The following is a 21,515-nucleotide window of genomic DNA, read 5'->3' as shown; positions in this document are numbered from 1 at the left end:
AAATTTTTAAAAATATTATGACTATTGAAGGCCTCATAATAATGTTGCAAAGTATGGATGCATCATGACTTCTTTCCCTTGATTCTTTCTTCCCTCCATCCTTCCCTTTTTTATTCCTCATTTTCTCCTTCCTTAGTTCTTTCCCTCCTTCCTCCCTTTCCGATTTCTTCTTTTATAGTCTAATCAAATGTATACACTCACACCACTGAAATAGTCAACGTGATCTACAAGGTAGGAGAAGTAACAGTCCTTCACCTTATTTCCCACTCCCCAAAGGCAACCATTTATAATTCTTTTAGTGGCTATTGTGTTATTGCCTTATACTAAATAATATGCTTATCTTGGAAATTCTAAAAATGTTTTAAAATGGTTAGGCTTTATGTATTGGCTTTTCACCACTGAACTCCCTCCCCCAACATACACATGCACACACAGCGCCTCTCCCAGCCAATGGCATTGTCTTAGATTAACATTCACTATTTAGATTATTACAGTCACATGAATGCTATTTACAACTGAGCCCTGTTTTGTTCTACAATGACCTCTGTTTTCCTGTACTTTGTTTCATGTTTCCCCCACGTTAAAGGAAACGAACAAAAAGGTAGTTGTGTTGTTTCCTTTTTTTTTTTTTAAGTTTTCTAAGTTATGATCACTATCTCAGCCCCAACCAAACTCTCCTCCAGTTGAATAGATCTCCTCTCCCCATTTTCAAATATTAGGTAAGCTGACATGTTCACATTTCCGTGGAAATCACTCACAGGATATGTGACCGGCTCCTGTCTACACTGGTCGCTCCTGAGACCTGTAGCAAGGATTTCCCTTCCCCCTCATTTAGGGTTTTCCTTCACCTCCCTCTGGTACCGGCCCTTCCCTTGCACTGTGTCCTGTGCTTCCTAAATCCCGTTTCTTTATTTCCCTGGGTTTACTGCTACTTCTCCTCCCAGCTTCCTGAGGAACAGTGCGTATAAACATTTTACTTTTATGTGTAAAAGTGTCTTTATTTTTTCCTCCCATTAGTTTGCTATATTTAGAATTCTATGCTAGAAATTACTTGCCCGCACTATTTTGATGACATTTCTCCCTTGTCTTCTAGCTTTAACTATTGTTGATGAGAAGTCCAAAAACATTTGGATTTTATTTTATAAGTCCCCCCCGCCCCCTGCTCCAGAACATTTAGAATTCTCTTTGTCATCAGTGTTCTAAAAGCTTACTTGGTAAAGGTTTATTCATTTTTTCCCACTTGGAAACTTATAGCTTTCAATCAGGGAAAATTTATTGGATATTTTCATGAATATTTTTTTCCTTTCTTTCTTTTTCTTTCTTTTTTTTTTTTTTTTTTGGCCTCTGTAGAACTCTTACTATTCAGATATTGATCCTCATAGACTGCTCCATGCCGTTAATTCCTGAGCCTTTGGTGTAGTCTGCAATATAAATTGGGTTGATTCTTGGACTTCCCCCACTGCTGACAGATGTAGTTTTCTCAAGTTTAGTACAACATGAGGAAATTACCTCTTGTCTAGCTCTTTCAGAGTTTCCAAGATTTTGTTGCCTTTGTGTTCTCTACTATTCTCTTCTCCTTGAGGATTTGATTTGAGGAGAAAGCTAAAACAAACTCATGTGTTCAACTGATAGTTCCATAATGCCTTTAAGTATTTTTTATGAACCATCATTTAGTTTGTTTAAATTGTTAAGCAGTTGTAACTAATCCTGCAATGAACACCCTTTGTTCATAAACCTCTGTATCAGTCAGGATTCAACCGAAGAAGCAGAAGCAAGAAGAGGTACATAGTAAGAGATTTACTGTAAGGAGTTGGCCTATGTGATTGTGAGGGATGGCTAGGCAAGTCCAAATCCATAGGGCAAACCGGTAGGAAAGGCAGGCTGGGACTCTGGGGTGTGGGTTGTCACTGGCGGCCACAGGCAGCAGCTCTTCATCAAAGAAGCCTCAGCTCTGTCTTAAAGCCTTTCAACTGATTAAACCAGGCCCACCCAGGTTATCCAGGATGATCTCCTGCTTCAAGTGAACTGATTACGGCATTTCATCACATTTGCAAAATACCTTCCCAGCAACATCTAGATTAATGTTCTAACCACAAAATAATAGGTGTGGTTAAGAGATCGGGGAGAGCAGACACACACACACACACACACACACACACACTTGGTTAATTGATATGGCACTGTACTTATTGTGTGAGAAACTCTGTCTCTCAATTTCTCATCTGTAAATGGGATACCACCTGCCTCCTGGGGCGGCTGTGCATACTGAATGAGATGATTCCTCACCTGATTCATGTTTATTGCTCCACATAATGATAATGCTAATACTGTAAATCACATGTTCAGATGCTTCCTGTCTACCAGGAACTGTTAGAGGCACTTTTCAGGTGTTATTTCATTCAATCCTCACAAAAGATAGGAGCTAGACAGCTTACCCCAGGTCACAAAGAGAATACCCTAATTTCATCTGCCTATTAGTCCTCAGACCCTGGGTTTTGATTTTTTAAAATATATTTTTTATTGATTTCAGAGAGGAAGGGAAAGGGAGAGAGAGATAAAAACATCAATGATGAGAGAGAACCATCGATCCGTTGCCTCCTGCACGCCCCCTACTGGGGATCGAGCCAGCAACGTGCCCTTTGACTGGAATAGAACCCAGGACCCTTCAGTCCACAGGCCGACGCTCTGTCCGGCAAACCAGCTAAAGCTGGGTTTTGGTTTTTAAGGTTTCCTCTCTGTTTTCTGTATGTCAGGTTCCTAGCAGGAAACTGATGTCAAACTCAAGCTGAGTAATTCAAGAAGGTTGAATACTAGTATAGAGGTGGGTTGGGTTTAGAGATAATAAGAGAATATGCAGTACTCTGGGGCTGATTACAGTAGCCTGGAAGGAACACGAGAAGGGAGAAATTACAGACCACTGTGTAGCTGATGCAGCTCCTCAAGGTGGCCTTTTCTCATTCTGGGAATAGCAAACAAGGTCTCTCCTTAGTCTACGTTGAGGCAGGGGCAGCCTGAGGCCTATGTAAAGACAGACAGAAATATTTGTAACAAGCAGAGGAAGAGGAACTCTCGTTTCATTTTTCTCAAAACAGAAACAATTTCCAGGAGAGAGTGGTTTCCTTTCCAGTTTCTATTTCCCAGTCACACCATGTATTCTCACTCTAGCCCAGCAGCCAGAGCAGGTGACTCATCCCTGCTGAGATCACACCCGGGCTGTGGCCACACAGACTCCTGAAAGGTGAATCCGTATTTCTAGGCCAGTGGTTCTCAACCTTCCTAATGCCGCGACCCTTTAAATACAGTTCCTCATGTTGTGGTGACCCCCAACCATAAAATTATTTTCGTTGCTACTTCGTAACAGTAATGTTGCTACTGTTATGAATCATAATGTAAATATCTGAGATGCAGGATGGTCTTAGGCGACCCCTGTGAAAGGGTTCGTTCGACCCCCAAAGGGGTCGCGACCCACAGGTTGAGAACCGCTGATCTAAGCGCTTCACAACACAGTGACCACGTGCTTTCTCTGAGCTTCTCCCCACCCAGCACCTTCATGAATAGGATTGAAGCATGTCTATCTAACAGTTTCCTTGAGTGCCAATTCCCAAAAAATAAAACAAAACCCACAATGTTCCTAATTTCCTATTCCGGCACTTCTTGCACATTTAACAATACGTTTCTATAAGTACGTAAAAGAACTTGTAGGAAAAGTGAGACCTAAAAGAACGGATTTCCAACGGAGACAGGCTTAGCTGTGTAGCCTAATAAAAGGGTAGAGGATTGTCAAGAAGCATAGCTTCCACCAGGTCCTGGCAGAAAAATGCACAATAAATCACGCTTCCTCCAAGACCCAACCACCTGGCTCGTCAGCCTCAGTCTGAGCGTGTGTTTCTCCCAGGCTCTGTGTAAGTTCCTGGCCTCAAAGAAACCAGGTGCTATTAGCTCCCTTCCCCGCCTTGGGTCTATGTACATGGTAATCCCTTTGTGATTAAGGGTATGGATAAGGAGAGAGCAAAGAAGGTACATTTCCTCTATCATAACACACCACTACGGCTGCCCATTGCGGTGTGGGGGTGCAGAATACCAAGGCAACCCACGGGGGCTTACACGGGTGTGGAGCCCAGGGAAGCCAGCGATGTGTAGAGGGGTCACGGGTTGTTTTCCTTGAGTCAGTGACAATGATGGGTCATGAGATGTCAGGCGAAAGCTCTGGAAAAAGCAAATGTCGCAAGTTTCCCTTCTGGTTGCCATGGTTAAAGCCCTGAGTTATTCATTAAAATAAAAACTAACATTTCCTTATTGTGTGCCGGGCATTATTCTCCCTAGAAGAATGTGTTTGTTTCGTGTGTCCACCCATGTGAGCCCCAGACACCACTGTGAGTTGGTAGAGTATTACCTCCATTTCAAGGGGAAGAGACTCAAGCATGGAGCCATTCAATCATTGCTAGTGGCCCAGCATTCAAAAGCAGCCTAGTTTCTAATCTGGAGAGGATGACATCAGAGTCCACTGTTCTATCCTGCATTCATTCATTCAACAACTACTGCCCGGCCAGAATGGCTCAGTGGTTGAGCATCAATCTATGAACCAGGAGGTCCTGGTTCAATTCTCTCTCAGGGCATATGTCCAGGTTTCGGGCTTGATCCCCAGTGGATAGCATGCAGGAGGCAGCCGATCAATGATTCTCTCATCAGTGATGTTTCTATCTCTCTCTCCCTCTTCCTTCCTCTCTGAAATCAGTAAAAATATGTATGTATTTTTTAAAAAACTACTTTTGAATGCCTGCCGTGTGCCACCTATTATTGTAAGAACTGGAGGTTCAGCAGTGAATGAAACTGACCAAAGACCCCCCTTCCCATTGGAGGTTACCTAACGGCTCCTGGCAGTGGCCGGCCAGTCCTATTGGCGATCAGGGTGGGCTGGCTGAGGGTGGGTGGCCACTGACCACTGCAATAAGGAGGCAGGTGCTGGGAAACTGTATCCTCCCCGCTGGACGCCCTGGATGTCAGCTGATGCAGGACATCAACACAATTCACCAAGGGCAGTTCCCTCTGACTCACCGCCCGGGGGGAGGAGGAGGAGGAGGAAGAGGAGCGCCCCCCCCCCCCCCCCCCCCGCCCCCGCCCTGGCTCTTACTGAAGCTTCCCTTCCCTTGGAGCCCTGCCTGTTTCACTTTGCAGTTGCAGTTTCTCTTTCCCGAAGCCTTTTGCCAGAAAACAAGGCGAAGGAACGGGGGTGCCTCCATATATAAGTGTCTTCAGCCCTGACTGCAGACAGAGGAGGAAGGTAGCTGAGGAGCAAGCACAGCAGCCCCAACAGCAGCCTCCCCGCAGCACAGCACAGCGGAGAAGGACGCGGCGACCATGAGGTAGGCATTCCCTGCGGCGCTGGAAAAGTCTGACCAGTCCTGTTGTGGACGCAAACCCTCAGCGGCCTCCCAACAGGCAGGTGCCCCGCAAGCTTTGCCTCTGAGTTGGTTCACAGCCTTCCCCAGGCTCCCGTCTCTAGGCTGCGGGCTTGTTTACTCCGACTCCGTTTTCTGCCTCACACCGTCCCGCTTCCTCAGGGCGACTGGCCCTGGAGAAGCTGAGAGCTGAGTTCCTAAGGGAGGGAGGGAGGCGGAGGGAGAGGACAGAGGGAGGGGGTGCCATCAGCAGGTTCTTCACGAAAACGCGGGCCTGCGATTGCTCCTGGAGACTCCTTTTTGTTTCTTTATTTGCAGAACTACGTGAGGAGTTTTTAATAAGATTCTTATTTAACAAAATAAGAGCAATGTTTAGAGTGTTTGGGCAGTGGTTGTTTTTGTTTGTTTTTGAGCAGTGTTTAAAAAGCAGTCAGGGTAGCAACCCACTTCATGTGAAGGTGGAATTTATTTACTTTTTTATGTTCAAATTCTGTTATGTTTGTTTGTTATTTCGTTGTTGATACATCATTCATATCCCTTGTGCCCTCTCCCACCTTCCCCCTCCTCTTCAATCACCACACTATTGTCCCTGTCAGTAAGTTCTTTCCCTTTTTGGCTCAATCCCTCTGCGGGCTCATTCCCGCCCCCCCCCCCCCCCCCCCCCCCCCCCCCAGCTGTCAGCCTGCTCGCTGAGTCTGTCTCTATTTTGCTTGTTGGTTATTTTGTTCATTAGATCCCACATATGAGTGAAATCATATGGTATTTGTCCTTCTCTGTGTTTACAATTCATCTCAGATCTGCATCAGGACGGACAAAATGCATTCATTCATTCATTCAACAGAAATATAATTTACCCCCAAATTCAACTGATTGGCTAGAGTCGTCCTGTCTGAAGTATAAACTGGAGATGCTCTTCAGAAACAGAAGTTTGCCCTGAGGAGGAAGTACTAGCTTATTGGGTAGGAAGAGAGCTTGCTTTTTTCTCCAGTCTGAGGACGGGTTGACCAGACTGGACACCCAAGCCTCGTTCCTGGGAGCTCCAGAACCCAGGGACACCGGCCCCAGCATTACCTTGGAGGGCACATTGCCACCCTTCTTGAAGTGTCCTGGTCTCTCTTCTGGAAAGGTGTTTTTTTCTGTTAGTCTCCATGTTTGCCTGATAGAAAAAAGAAAAGATTTGAGATATTTCCACATGTGTGTTGCTATAGTAACTCAGCATTGTTTGTACTTAGAATTTCAGCATGGTCTTCTCATCGAATCTTTCTTATGATCATACAGACCCATCAGTCTCTCTTCTAATTTGATTCTTAGCTATAGGCACCCTCACCAGGCATTGCCCCCAGCCCCCCGCCCCCGTGCTCTAAGACAGTGATTCCTATATTTGAGCTCAAATATGAATCACCTGGAGAACTTGTTAAAGAGAGATTCCTGGGCTCAACCCCCAGATTCTGATTTGGTAGAGCTGGGATGAGGGCCAAGGGTGTGCATCTCTAACAGCAGAGGTTCTCAACCTGTGGGTCGCGACCCCTTTGGCGGTCGAACAACCCTTTCACAGGAGTTGCCTAAGACCATCCTGCATATCAGATATTTACATTACGATTCATAACAGTAGCAACATTACAGTTACGAAGTAGCAACAAAAATAATTTTATGGTTGGGCCACAACATGAGGAACTGTATTTAAAGGGCCAGAAGGTTGAGAACCACTGTCTAACAGGGTCTTCCTGGGTGGTGCTGCTACTGCTCTCACTCACTGCGGGGCAGCACGCCTCTGGCCTGGGGAACAGTGTCCCTGTGGATTTTCTCCAGACCTGGAAGCAGGGCAAACACATTGTTGTGCTGTAAACAGTTAGGGCTCCCAGCGGCATCAGGAGCATACGTCACAAGCATAAGTCCAGGAAGCAGGTATTGGGACCAGCTTCTGATTTGCCGGTGGACAAAATAATCCATAATTATGCAGTGAAATTGGTTGGCTTTCGAAGGGCTGCTCACAGGGATTGTATGTAAATGTGTACATTAACTGTCTCTATCCTGCAAGTGCACAACGAACTCTATGTCTGAGATCATTTCAGCTGTATTCATTCTCTGTGTTTCTGCTATAAAATGAGAAAGGAGCCAAGAAAGCTCATGTGCTTTAGGAAATCTTCCTGTGAGCTCACTGAGAAGGAAGGTAGGTGAGATTGGACATCAGCTTTCCAAGGGGAGGCTGCTGCCATTACAATGCAGACGCCAAGCAAGTCACGCTCCTGGGCTCTGCCCCACCCTCCCGGTTACACAGGAGACTTCAGACAACCTAGCCCTTCACTAAGACCCGCCTGGGTCTTTGAAAGAACACACGTTCCTTCCCTGAGAGGAAATCCCTACCCACTTCCCTCCTATATTTTGTTTATTCTACTTGAGGTAGTTAAGTTTCCATTTGTTTCAAGTAACAGAAATGAGCAGGTGCTGATTTAAAGTTCCTGGAATGATTCCCAGGATTCCACACACAGGACCATAGCAACCCCAGGAGGACTAGAACAGGACACTGGGGCGCTTGGGGGACCCAGACCCTGTCCTATCCAAGTGCATCTGAGTCCCTCTCTGCAGTACATAATGCAGAATGCGGTCCCATCAGACCCCCAGCATGCACAGTTCCCTTCTTAATGTGTGAAAACCACCTCAGGCTCCCTCACTCCCTCTCAGTTCCATTCCCAGCTTCCCCCTGAGTCTGGGTACCCAGCCACGGTCCAATCAAATTGTGGGGTGGAAGGGCCTATACAATGTGAAAGCTAGGGGACAGAAGTAAATGAGGGAATATAATCTTTCATTTGGGCAAATATTTCAAAAGTCATCGATCCTTGACACATAACATGTCTTCCCAGATTGTCTTGGCTGCTCATGTCAGAATCCATACTATTTAGAATATCAGCTCCTGATAAAAAGGCCAGGGAATATATATCATAAAAATTTTTTTAAGTGAGCAAAAGCAACATTTCAGAGACTTCTTGGCAATGTAGAAAAACAATTTGGTGCTATTCGTGAGTTATAATAACCTCCTCATCGGTGAAGTTATTCAAGACAGGGTTATTTGTCTGTTTGCTGTTTCTGTTTGGTTGGGTTTGTTCATTTGTTTGCTTGTTTTAAGGACCAACACTAAAGGGAATGAGAAATGTTTCTAGAAGAGTTGCTAGGGTGCCCTAAGTGAAAGAGAGCCTTTCCTGTGAGGGAGGAAGCTGGCTGTTTTGTGAGCCTCCTCTTGTAGCCACACATCTAACAACTTGTCATGAAAACAACCCACAGAAAAGGAAAAATAAAATTTCAAAAGAAAATTATTAAACAACAAATGCAAAATTATTACTAAATCAACTCAACAAAACATGTTAAGAACAGAAATCAACAACCTAAGAAGTTGGGGGTGGGAGTGATTATATTTATTCCACAATAAAAGTTTAAGACATTACTAACATATATAATACTAGAGGCCCGGTGCATGAAATTCGTGCACGGGTGGGGGGGGGTGGGTGTTGTGTCCCTCAGCATGGCCTGCACTCTCTCCAATCTGGGACCCCTTGGGGGATGTCCGGGATCGGGCCTAAACCGGCAGTTGGATATAACCTCTCACAATCCAGGACCACTGGCTCCTAACCGCTTGCCTACCTGCCTGCCTGACTGCCTCCTAATTGCTCCCCTGCAGGCCTGATTGATCGCCCCCAACTGCCCTCCCCTGCAGGCCCAATCACCCACAACTGCCCTCCCCTGCCACGACCTGCCTGAGATGCTGGGACCAGCCTCCTCCACATGGAGCAGCGGCCTCCATCTTGTGGCTACGTCGTGTGCAAGGACCACCTAGGCTTTTATTAGTATAGATTAATCAGGTTGGGAGGTAAAAAATACAAATGTAGGGGAAATGAGTAAAAATTAAGAATGGTTGAAATTAAGCCTGATCGGCATGGCTCAGTGGATGAACATTGACCTATGAACCAGGAGATCATGGTTCAATTCCCAGTCAAGGCACAGGCCTGAGATGTGGGCTCAATCCTTAGTGTGGGATGTGCAGAAGGAAGCCAATCAATGATTCTCTCTCATCATTGATGTTTCTTTCTCTCCCTCTCCCTTCCTTTCTGAAATCAATAAAAATATACTTTTTTAAAAGAATGGTTGAGCCCTAACCAGTTTGGCTCAGTGGATAGAGCATCAGCCTGAGGACTGAAAGGTCCCAGGTTTGATTCTGGCCAAGGGCATGTACCTTGGTTGCGGGCACATCCCCAGTAGGAAGTGTGCAGGAGGCAGCTAATCGATGTTTCTCTCTCATCGATGTTTCTAACTCTCTATCCCTCTCTGTAAAAAATCAATAAAATATATTTAAAAAATAACAATAATAATAAAAATAAAAGAATGGTTGAAATTAAGATTTAAATGGTTAAAATGGAAAATTTTAAAACAAGGCTATAGAATGTCAAAATAATAAAAAGACAAAACCGATTTGATTTTTAAAAGGTTTGGCTAAACAAAGAAACTCAATTAAGTATATATGAAAAGCTCAAATAATTAGGCAGGAAATAGAAAGTAATAGAGATAAAAAAGACAAATTAAGGGGAACTAAGGAATTAAAAGTGTAGATGCTAATATGGCATTGAATCTCAGAAGAATAGCCAAGATTAAAATCAGGTTGGCAAAATGTTAAAAGAAGACAAAATTATAAAGCTACAGTTCAAAAGTGAATGTATGCCCTAGATGGTTTGGGTCAGTGGATAGAGCATCGGCCTGTGGACTGAAGGGTCCTGTGTTCGATTCTGGTCAAGGGCACATGCCTGGGTTGCAGGCTCAATCACCACCAGTGTGAGGCATGCAGGAGGCAGCCAATCAGTGATTCTCTCTCATCATTGATGTTTCTATCTCTCCCTCTCCCTTCCTCACTGAAATCAATTATATATATATATATAATTTTATTTTTTAAAGTGAATGCTAGTAGGAAAAAGAACAGAAACAAACAAACAAAAATCAGTGAACTAGCCTTCCCAGAAAGCACAGAAAGCCTCCACTGGAATCAATTCCACAGCTTTGGCCGCCCCTGCAGAGGCCCCCCAAGAAGAGAGCAGAGGGCTGGCCACCCTAACAAAGCTGCCTTCTTTAGGGAAACCTGCCCACTGCTCTCTCCCTAATTCTTCCGTTGTCCAGTCTCTTGATTCCTGCTTCCCCGTGCTTGAACGCATATGCCAAAATACAGAAATTTTAAAAAGGAAATGTTTTTTAAAATATATTTTTATTGATTTCAGATAGGAGGGGAGGAGGAGAGAGAGAAACATCAATGATGAGAGAGAATCATTGATCGGCTGCCTCCTACACACCCCACACTGGGGATCGAGCCCGCAACCCGGGCATGTGCCCTGACCGGGAATCAAACTGTGACCTCCTGGTTCATAGGGCGACACTCCACCACTGAGCCACAGTGGCCGGGAAATGTTCTTTTTTGATTGGGGTTCACTCCCTTTCAGAGGAGGAGAACTGCGTTTGTCTTGCTCCCTGCTTTGTGCCGGGTAAGTCTGTGCTGTGTCTCACATGTCCATCTCTCTGCTTTTCCCCACAGCGAGGCCACCGAGAACTCCTTGGAGAGCAGCCTACGGCGGCTAAAATGCCACTTCACCTGGAACTTAGGGGGAGAAAATTCCCTGGATGATTTTGAAGACAGAGTGTGTCACCAGACCGAGCTGCAGAACGGCGAGTTCAAAGCTACAGCGTACAACTTGCTGGCCTACATAAAACACCACAGAGGCCGAGGCGAGGAGGCGCTGCAATGCTTGCGGCAAGCCGAAGGGTTAATCCAGCAGCAGCACCCTGACCAAGCAGAAATCCGAAGCCTGGTCACCTGGGGCAACTACGCCTGGGTCTACTATCACATGGGCAGACACTCGGAAGCTCAAGTCTATGTAGACAAGGTCAGAGAAACGTGCAAGAAGTTTTCCAGCCCCTACAGAATGGAGAGTCCTGAGCTGGACTCTGAAGAAGGGTGGTCGAGGCTGAAGTGTGGGAGAAAGTACACCGAAAGGGCAAAGGCGTGTTTTGAGAAGTGTCTGGAAAAGTGCCCAAACCACCCCGAGTACACCTCGGGACTGGCCATTTGCAGCTACCGTCTGGCTGAATGGTCAGGGCCTAAGAATCCCATCAATGCGCTGAGGCAGGCCATTCGGCTCAATCCTGACAACCAGTATATTAAAGTCCTCCTGGCTCTGAAACTGCAGAAGATGAACGAGGAAGGGGAAGCAGAAAGGTTAGTTGAAGAAGCTGTGGAGAAAGCCCCCTGTGCCATAGATGTGCTTCGCGGGGCAGCAATGCTGTATCGGAAAAAAAATGATGTGGACAAAGCTATCGAACTGCTTACACAGGCTGTCGAATGCTCGCCAAACAACCCCTACCTGCATTGCCATCTTGGGGTGTGCTATCGGGCAAAAGTCCACGAGTATGAGAAGAGAGGCCTGAGCGGAAGGTATGGGGAGAGAGAGGACTACCAGGAACTGATCAGACGTGCTGTGGGTCATTTGAAGAGAGCGGATGAACTCAACGGAAACCTGGCCAATGTCGGCTCCTTTCTTGCCTGCCTCCACCTCCAGGCGGGTCAGTACGAAGAAGCAGAATATTACTTCCAGAGAGAATTCAGCAAAGAGCTCACGCCTGTAGACCGGCAAGTGCTCCATCTCCGATATGGCAACTTTCAGTGGTTTCAGATGAAGTGTGAAAGCAAGGCCATCCACCACTTTCTAGAGGGCGTGAAAATAAACCAGGACCTAAAGGCGACAGGAAAGATGGAAAACAAACTGCGAGGTATTGCCAAAACCAGGCTTTCCAGAAATAGAGACGATCCCGAGGCTTTGCGTATCTTGGCGTGTCTTGAGGAGCTGAATGAGAAAAGGCAGCCAGCAGATGAAAACTCTGAGAGGGGTGTGAACTCCGGACGCCTCAGCCCTTCGGCATCTTTCGTGGAGGATTGAGGAATCAGGATGTGGTGCCCATAGGGCTACTCCTGGGAGGGAAGCAAAACCCCTTCTCGCAGTTGGTACCAAAATATTTAACTATGAGTATGGCGTAGGCATGGACTAAGAGAGTGGCCACAGTCCTGGATTGGGCCAAGTGTTAACACTTGAGTTACTCAGGGAGTTTCAGGAAAGGGACTAAGTTGGGGGTTGCAGCGGGGGGGGGGGGGGGGGGGGGGGGGGGGTGTCCTTACAGATGTCCCCAATTGACATCTGTAACACTGGTCCATTTTTGCAATGCTTTCCCATCGCTGGTGTCATTTGAGATCCGTTACAGGAATGTTCTAGGTTCATCCAAAGGCTGGGGGACCAAAGCTTATCAAAGCTTAGATAGGGCTGGGTGTTCTCTCTCTCTCTTTCTCTCTCTCTCTCTCCTGCCTTCTTTCTCCACTGCCCTAGATTATCCTTAATCTAGATTGTCCTACATGACAGCAGTTCAATCGTCCTATTAACTGAGGTGGGACCATAGTTTGAAAAATAGCAGAAAATAAGTCAAATCCAGAAGGGACATATCTCCAAGAAGTAATGGGGTCAGTCAATCATACTACAGAGATTCGAGATGCACATGGGGGAGATTTTGCCTTCACTCTGCTCTCCCTGTAATCATAATACAACATGTGAAGAATTTTTTAAAAAAAGGATTCTGGCCCTGGTCAGTGTGGTATCGTCCCATGCACTGAAAGTTGCCGTTTGATTCCCCATCAGGACACTTGCCCAGGTTTCCGACTTGATCCCTGCTGGGGGCATGAAAGAGGCAGCCAGTTGAGGTTACACTCTCATGTCGATGTTTCTCTCTCTCCCTCTCTGTTCCTCTCCAAATAAATAAACAAACTAACTATTATTTTAAAAAAGGATTCTGTACAGTATGCTAGAAACCAAAATAATACCTTTCTTTAAAAATAAATGTCTCACCCGTAGGGATAGGAACAGGGTAGGCAAAAGAGACCAAGAGAGAGGAATGCTGGTTTGTCATTGTAGATTGTAATCATATGGAGAAATTTTCATTTCCGTAGCCACTATTAGGAAAATTAATTTGCTTTGTTTAAAAAAAAAAATGCTTTGTTGACCCCCAGGTTCAAGATGATAGGAAAGCAGCAGAACAGGGAATTATTTGGTGGCTAAGGAGCTAGTGAAAGGTCTTGGGAAATTACATCAGTAAAGGAAGAATTTCCCACCATTAGAAATGTAAATTCGGTGATATAAAAGTTCTCTTAACCCTGAAACTTTTTATGAAACACCCAAATTAATGGTATGTTTGGAGCAGTTGGAATTTTCTAGGTAGCTACTGAATAGCCTACAAATGTCAAGTTCTGTGTGACCCAAAACACAGTCAGCTGACCGAGCACGAGACCATCTGTTATTCTCCGGGTTGCAAAATGTTTGTCTGTTGGAATCACTTCAAATTTAAAAGGTGGTTATCTGGGGCTGGAAGGAGGGGGCGGGGATACAAGAGATTCTGTTTAAGGGTACAAGCTTGCAACTAGTAGATAAAGAAGTTCTGGAAATCTAATGCACAGGACAGTGAATATAGACAATAATACTGTTATAATCATCAATCTTGTTAAGACACTAGATCTTAATTAGTCCCACCACAAAATATGTCAAACAATTGCAATCATATTACAATATAAAAAATGTAGCAAGTCAACATGCTGTATACCTTAAACTGACACAATGTTATATAAGAAATATGTTTCAATAAGATTAAGTCTATATTAACATGTTCATCAAGCAATTAAAACATTATATGTAAATCAAGGTTCTTTTTCTATTAAAATTTCCAACTACTGTAACAATGGCTTTTGTGTTATTTTCTGTATCAGAAATAATGTTGTGCCCTGAGACCATCCGTATGCACAGTATGGATTCCTGAAAAAAAAAAGTCATAGATTTAATTAATACATAATGTATATGTGATGGAACATAAAGGGATGTTCTGGTTTTTCTGAAAGTTTGGTGTACCTTACCTCCTCCAACTCAGCTACAGATAAATGAAATGTTACCCTGGGTATGAACTGGCTCCAATAACCTAGGCTGGTCTCACATCACAGCCACTGAAAAGAACATTTTTCCCCCTCCAGCTTTCTTAAAAGAGTTCAGGACTTCGGCTTAGGCTCTGACACCCACCACCATGCACCCTTGTGCACATAAATGCCTACCTCCACACTGACAGTGGGGAGGCGGGGGCGGGGGGGGGGGGCTGCTGTCTTTTTCTCCATTAAATCTTGTTAATATCTGCTTCTATCCACATTCTCTCTCCTTGTCCAACTCCATCATGAGAAATGAGGAGGTGCCCCTGATGCTGTGTTATGCCCCACCTGGAGGCAGTCTCAAAGGCATAATAAGTAAAAAAGAGTTTTTCTTGATGAGTAAAGAATACAAAGAAACACGAAGCCCTGAGTCTCTCCTGTTTTTCAAGAGGCCTCTCTGGCGGAAAACATGATTCATACCAGCCGCAAAGGTAAACTGCTTCCATTGGACGGACTTGGACAGGTGTACGTCTCAAGGGAAGGTTTAGCTCACTTTGCCTGAGTAATTACTGGATCTGGTGCCTGGGGAAGGAAACTGGGCATGTTCTGTTGACCGGAGTGAAGACCATTGGCACCTCCAGTGTGCTAAAGAAGGTACAACAGGTGTATGCATGTGCATTGCTCAAGGATGTCATACTACTAGGAACAGAACCCTAAAAGGAATAAGGTGGAATGGGTAGGCAAGAGATATGACATATTACACTTAATATTTACTTGAGGACTTAAAACTAACAGAGACATTTGGAAAACAATGAAGAACATTTTATTTATAACTATGTTTCCTGAAATGTCACTATCCAGGAAACAAATGGAGCCACATTAGTTGGAATGACCTGTAATTCCCTGGCTCTTAACCACATCTCCCGGTGCAATACATTTAACTCTCCTCATAAGCTCACCCTGGTAAATAACATGCCCCCAAGAGGTGCCTCCTAAGTGTGGATGAACTAGTCTGTCAGAATGAGCTATTGGCATGGTTCCAGCACCCACAGCCCTCAATGTCTTCTCGAAAAAAGGGCTCCAAGACATCTCATCATTCCCTGTAGTAATTGATTGCCACCCGGAGAGCACCGATATCCCTGCCAACGCTGTTCTCAAGTGTAGTCAGACCCATGAAGGAATGAGGAGAACCTCTCATCCTTGTCTGGGTTCCAAGTCGCACTAGTTGTTTCTCAGCCGCAGAGTCCTCAGTGAAGGGTTTGTCGTGCGTTTCCCGCAGAGCTCGGACACAGCCCGTGGAGGCAGCAGACCTGAGTCATGCTCCCCACTCATCTTCCTTCCCACCTCATGTCCGTTGGTTAGGGGGACGTATCATCTGACAGATAGAGCACCTGAGTTAATCTAAAAAATAATCACATTATTTTGAAATTCTAAAATGCATATATGCATGGGAGCAGAGAGTTAAGTTTCTTATATGGGAACAGAGGGTTATTTTTTTTTTAAATCTAAGTTTCATTTCTCAGGCCAGTGCACCTGCGTACCCACTTTGGTCCCGAACAAAGTGATGGAGAAGGTGATTCAGCTACAGACAATGTACACTGTACCCAGCATGCAAGCAGAACTGTTAAGCATGATCAGGCCGACCCCACCAGGAGTCAAGCCATCATCTCATCGCCAGACAACCAAGAACAATGGTTGACGTCTGCTGACCTTAGGACTGCATGAATCGCATTCTGTACCCAACTTCAGCCCAGTCCATTTTCCCTATGTAATCCGGTCCCCGGCACCTTGCTGTAAGGCAGGTTTGGGATGCTTATAAGCCCCTTGTCTTCTTGGTTGGCTGGCCTTCTCAGTAAGCGCCTTATATGATTCAACCCTGCCTTCGTTATTGGACATTGCGGCAGGCAGCCCGGGCCCACCCAGGGGTTTCCTGGTAACTAACTGACTCGCACAGTCTGTGTCCGGAAGTGAGACAGCACTCGAGTCCTGAAGATAAACACAAATAAGACTGGGTTAGGATCCCTGCCATTAGCACAATCAACCTTGGATTTCAACCTGGGAAATGTGGGTTCCAACTGGAGACCATAAGCTCCTGTCTCCTCGCTCCCTGCCTCCACCGTTTCCCCATCATTTACTTTGGGGAAAGGTAATTAGTTTGTGGTAGGCAGTTAGACAGGAGCAGAGCAAGAACGATGGGCCAGGTACAGAAGGTCACCAGGGTGGAAAGCCCTGGGTGCCTAGCAAAGGACAATCGTAGGGTGGGACCTTGCCCCCAGGGTGACCTTTCCTCCATTAGTATATCGCTGGTCTTGCGATTTGAACCCCCTGACCTTTCCTCTCTAGAGATAACATCTAGGCCTCAGTCGTATTTCAGCTCCAGGCTCAGATAAGCAACAAAACCAGCCACAGCTGACCTCAGGACCAGCTGCATTGAATAATGCCCCCATGCCCTGGTGCCCACCAACCAATCAGTGGAGAGAGACCACACCCCTGAAAGGACACACCTGGAAAGCTGCTAAATATTCTATTAAGATCTTTCCCTGGGACCGCCCCTAAAATCTCCACCCTTGAAGCCCTTAGGAAGGAAGACTCAGTGCACTCTCCCTCCTGGGAGCCGCCAGGAGGCTCTGGCCTTTTCCCTCTTCCCAAGTCCCCCTCTTTCTAGGCGAATTACCATTACCATCCTCCCTCCCAGGCTACTAGGGCCCTTCCTTTGCCTCCATAAAGTACTTCCTCAGCACACCTCTTCTACGAATGGCTTCTTCTATCTCTGTAACTTTCTAAATAAATGTCCTCTTATAGTTGGAGTCTTGGCTCTGAACTCTGTCCTTACCAGAACTCAGTACCGAGATTGCTGATCCTAGGTCCAGTCTGACGCCATGGGTCTAACACCCAGTGCCGTCCCCACTGCCTACAACAACTTGGTTAGATGAATTAGAAATTTTCCTTATGATAGACAGTGCCACTGTGTTATTGCTAGTAATCTACACCTTATTGGGAGGCTGCAAGGGGGTGGATCATTAATGACTAAAATCCTTAATGTAAAATGGTGCAGCAACTTTGGAAAACTGTTTGGCAGTTCCTCAAACTGTTAAACAATGCATCACCATACAACCCAGCAATTCCATCCCTAGGTATGTACCCAAGAGAAATGAAAACATATATTCACATAAACCTGTACCTGAATGCTCATAGTAGCATTATTCATAATAGCCAAGAAGTAGATTCATCAACTAAGGAACTGATAGATTAAAAAGGTATATCCTTACAGGAGAATGATATTTGGCAATAAAATAAATTAAATAGTTACTGATACATGCTACAACATAGATGGACCGTGAAAACTGTTAGGTCAAAAGGGGGTTCAGGAGCTGATGTATGCCTCCGCCAGGCAGATGGTGACGTAGATACTGGGCCCTTCCTAGAATCCTAACAGGCCAGTGCACCAGGTAGATGGTAACGCAGATACCGGTCCCGCCCTGGAATTCCTAACAGGTCAGCTCCCAGACAGATGACGACACCTGGAAACTGTGACGACCCCCGAGGCGGGAACTCCCATAACTCATGCTCTCCCACCCTCACTGAACAGCTGTATAAAAAAAGCGCCCCCCTCCCTGTTGGCGCGGATCCACGAGCCCTGTCTTTGGGGTTTGTGGGCCCCCCGGGGACACGGAATAAAGCCTTTCCTTTCTTTCTTTTCTGATTAACTGGACTCTCTTTATTTCCTACACCACCTCCTGAGCCACCTAACCTAACAAAAACATTACGCTAAGTGAAAGAAGCCAGTCACAAAAGGTCACACACTGTATGATTCTTTTTATTTTTATTTTATTTATTTATTTATTTATTTTTAATCCTCACTCAAGGATATTTTTCCATTGATTTTCAGAGAGAGTGGAAGAGAGAGGGAAAGGTAGAGAGAAATATCGATGTGAGAGAAACACATCGATTGGTTGCCACCTGCATGGGCCCTGAGCAGGACTCGGGCCAGGGAGGAGCCTGCAATCAAGCTACATGCCCTTGACTGGAATCAAACCCGGGGGGGTGGGGGGGGGGGGGACCCTTTGGTCCACAGGTTCTCTATTCACTGAGCTAAACCAGCTAGAGCTGTATGATTCTTTTCTTTTTAAATATATTTTTATTGATTTCAAAGAGGAAGGGAGAGAGAGAGAAACATCAATGATGAAAGAAACTCATTGATTGGCTGCCTCCTGCATGTCCCCTACTGGGGATCGAGCCCAGAACAGAGGCATGTGCCCTTTTAGACCACAGGCTGACACTCTATCCACAGAGCCAAACGGGCTAGGGCTGTATGAATATTTTTATATGAAATGTCCAGAATAAGCAAATAGAGAACCAGAAAGTAGATTAATGGTTGCTGAGGACAGTAGGAGTGGAGGTAACAACAAATGGGGTGTGGAGTTTCTTTGGGGTTAATGAGAATATTCTAAAATTGACTGTGGCCTGCCTGGCAGGGTAGCCCAGTTGGTTTGAATGTTGTCTCCATGCACCAACGTTTCTCATTCAATCCCAGGTCAGGTCAATAAAAATTCAACCAATGAATGTATAAATGGAACAGCAAATCAATGTTTCTCTCTCTGTTTCCCCCATTCCTCTCTCTCTCAAATCAATAAGCAATCAAAAATAATAAAACTTAAAAATGTATTGTGATGATGATTGCACAGCTCTGTGAAATGCTAAAACTATTGAACTCTATACTTTAAATGGGTGCGTTGCATGGTATGTGGATTACATTTTAATCAAACTTAAAAATGTGTACTCATTACAAATGTGTACTGTATAAGGAAAGCAATCTTTTCTTCAATCGCCTTCTATTTTTAAGCTCTGGGTTTGCTTGCACTGTCTTGTTCCTATCTAAATTCTTTTAGGGAGTTAAGGGAGAGGTCAAAGCTTTTCTTGAGTCTGCTGGCTTAGTTGTCCTCAGCTTAAAACAGTCCACACGCCAAAGTGGCACATTTTGGGGAGGTTCATTCTAAACCTCTTCAGAAATTTTATAAAAATAAAAAATGTGTCTTAAGGTAGTATTCCTCCTTCAGAGTTCAAGGAATAAATACAGGCATGTAAATTTATCAGCTAACTAGCCAGCCACTACACAATATTATGTGTTACTACTTCCTATTTCACAGCTGGGAAGACCAAACTATTATCTCAGACTACTCAGAGATTTAAACTGCCCAAGATTATCTCCAGGGGTTGGCTTTCTATATTTAGTCTGGGGCAAAACAGATTAGGGCATGGTGATGTGATTCAGGGCTAACCCAAGTGCTAGTTAACTGAACAAACAGAACTAAATCCAGTTCTCCAAGTGCAAATTGTCTCCCACAGATAAAGTGGATGAAACTACTTTTTAGAAAATATTTCTGGAACAATTTTTCACATCATGTGGTCCCAGAAAACCCTGGTGTCTGAATCTCCTACAGACTATTCCTGGGACCCACCCCAAGGAATATGAGTGGAATTTAAACAATGTACTTTGAGTCATAGCAGAACTCATCTAACTTGTTTTATTTTCCTCCTCCTGATGTGAAATCACTTTCACTTTCCAGTTCCTCTTCCCTCTCCTAAAGGCAATCTCTTAGAAACGGGGAGCAAGCCTTCCCCCCACCTCCACTTCCCCTTTAAATAGCTGATTCAGCATTTACTGGCCACAGACAAGGAAGATTTTCCAAGAGCCAATCAGCTTGGACCCACCTTTTGAGACATGCTGAGAAGCAGTTTGCAGTCATGAGGTCAGTAAGATAACAATGCATAGATACCATTGATCTTGAATGCAAAACAGCGTTTCTCAGGTTCAGACAAGGTCCTGAGTTGTCCTGTTACTGCGGAACTAAATGTGCCTTCATCAGCATGGCACTTTTCATTTCCGGGGCTTTTTCTGGAGTAGGAGCTCAGCTCTCTAAACTTCTAGAATTGTTCCCTGGAACACCTGGTGGAGCTGGGAGCCGGGCGAGGGAGGTTGGGCAGGAATGGTTAGATCCACTCAGGCACAAAGTTTGCTGATTCAGTGGCAGAACTAAGGAATCCCTCTTTATGGGGTTTTCTTGTTGTTCTCCTTTGAAGGACCGAGGGCCTTCTTCTTGTCATTTTCTTTTCAGCAGACATTATTCAAGATGGAATTGGAAGTCCAAACCCAACTCACATTGAGAGGAATTGAGCCCTGAAAGTTTGATCACTTCAAGGTGGGAATTCTTACAGATGGGCATTTATTTTTTCCATTTCTTATATGAGAACAAACCAAAGGCTTAGAGTTGATTTTTATCGCTGTGATGAGAGCTGGAAATCATTTCTCTTCAAAACATAATGGCCTAATCTCTTGTCTAATATGTACTGATCTAATTTCTAGTGGTAGAAAGCAGAGACATGGTTGCCGGAGCATGGAGGCCGGTGGGGCTGGAATCTACTAGGAAGGCACACGGGAAACCGAAGATCAGGCAGATAGTCTACAAGGAGTTACTCCTGGTGGTTACTTGGGCATATACATTTGGCAAAACACATCGGACTGTACACTTAAAATGGGTGCATTTTATTGTAGGTAAACTATAACCTTAGCACACGATTTCAAAAAGTGCATACAGACCAGTTGGAGCTCTGCCATCACACAGAACCTCAGAAGAGAGAGGACAGAGAAAAAGAAGCCTTTCCCATCAAACAGCTGTGGGAGGGATTGATTGCCTGGGTGTAGCTGGACAAGTGGAATGAAAAGTTAACTAGAAGAAGACGCTCTGCCAGGAAAAGGCGGGGGCCTGCAAGCGGGCCACGTCAGAACAAAGTCTTGCACACAAGACTTATTGTTCAGAGGCAGAATTCCCTTGACGTGATAAATAGTCCATGAGGGAATGGAAAGTTCAAGGGAGGGTGCACTGCTGCAGGTGGAAAGGGTCTTTGTATAACATAGGAAATTAATAGTGTAATGTAAAACTTAGCTTAGATGATCTCATAAGCATGCCTGTTCATCATTGTCACTTACTGTACTCCATTGTTATTTGCTGTACTCCCCAAATAAAAGCCATGAGAGCTTTGGGGGCTTGGCTATTCGCCTGAGCGAGCGGTAGCCCTCTGCTTCTCTAAACTTAATCCTGCACGCCAAGCTCCTCTCAGTGTCACCGTTCACAAAGAAC

General features: G+C 45.0%; 1 protein-coding gene across 1 annotated transcript; it reads left to right on the top strand.

Annotated features, from left to right (window-relative positions):
- The first annotated feature begins 5,161 nt into the window (after positions 1-5,161).
- On the top strand, positions 5,162-12,549 carry IFIT2 (interferon induced protein with tetratricopeptide repeats 2). The gene is made up of 2 exons (XM_070431894.1): positions 5,162-5,363; positions 10,966-12,549. Exons 1-2 carry the CDS (start codon positions 5,359-5,361, stop codon positions 12,362-12,364), a joined length of 1,404 nt encoding a protein of 467 aa, XP_070287995.1. The 5' UTR covers positions 5,162-5,358; the 3' UTR covers positions 12,365-12,549.
- The last annotated feature ends 8,966 nt before the right edge of the window (positions 12,550-21,515 follow it).

This window comes from Myotis yumanensis, unplaced genomic scaffold (genome assembly GCF_028538775.1).
Source record: "Myotis yumanensis isolate MYYU_CA2020_CCGP unplaced genomic scaffold, mMyoYum1.0.hap1 SCAF_13, whole genome shotgun sequence".
Lineage (NCBI taxonomy): Eukaryota > Metazoa > Chordata > Mammalia > Chiroptera > Vespertilionidae > Myotis > Myotis yumanensis.
This window is presented reverse-complemented; position numbering and strand designations above follow the sequence as displayed.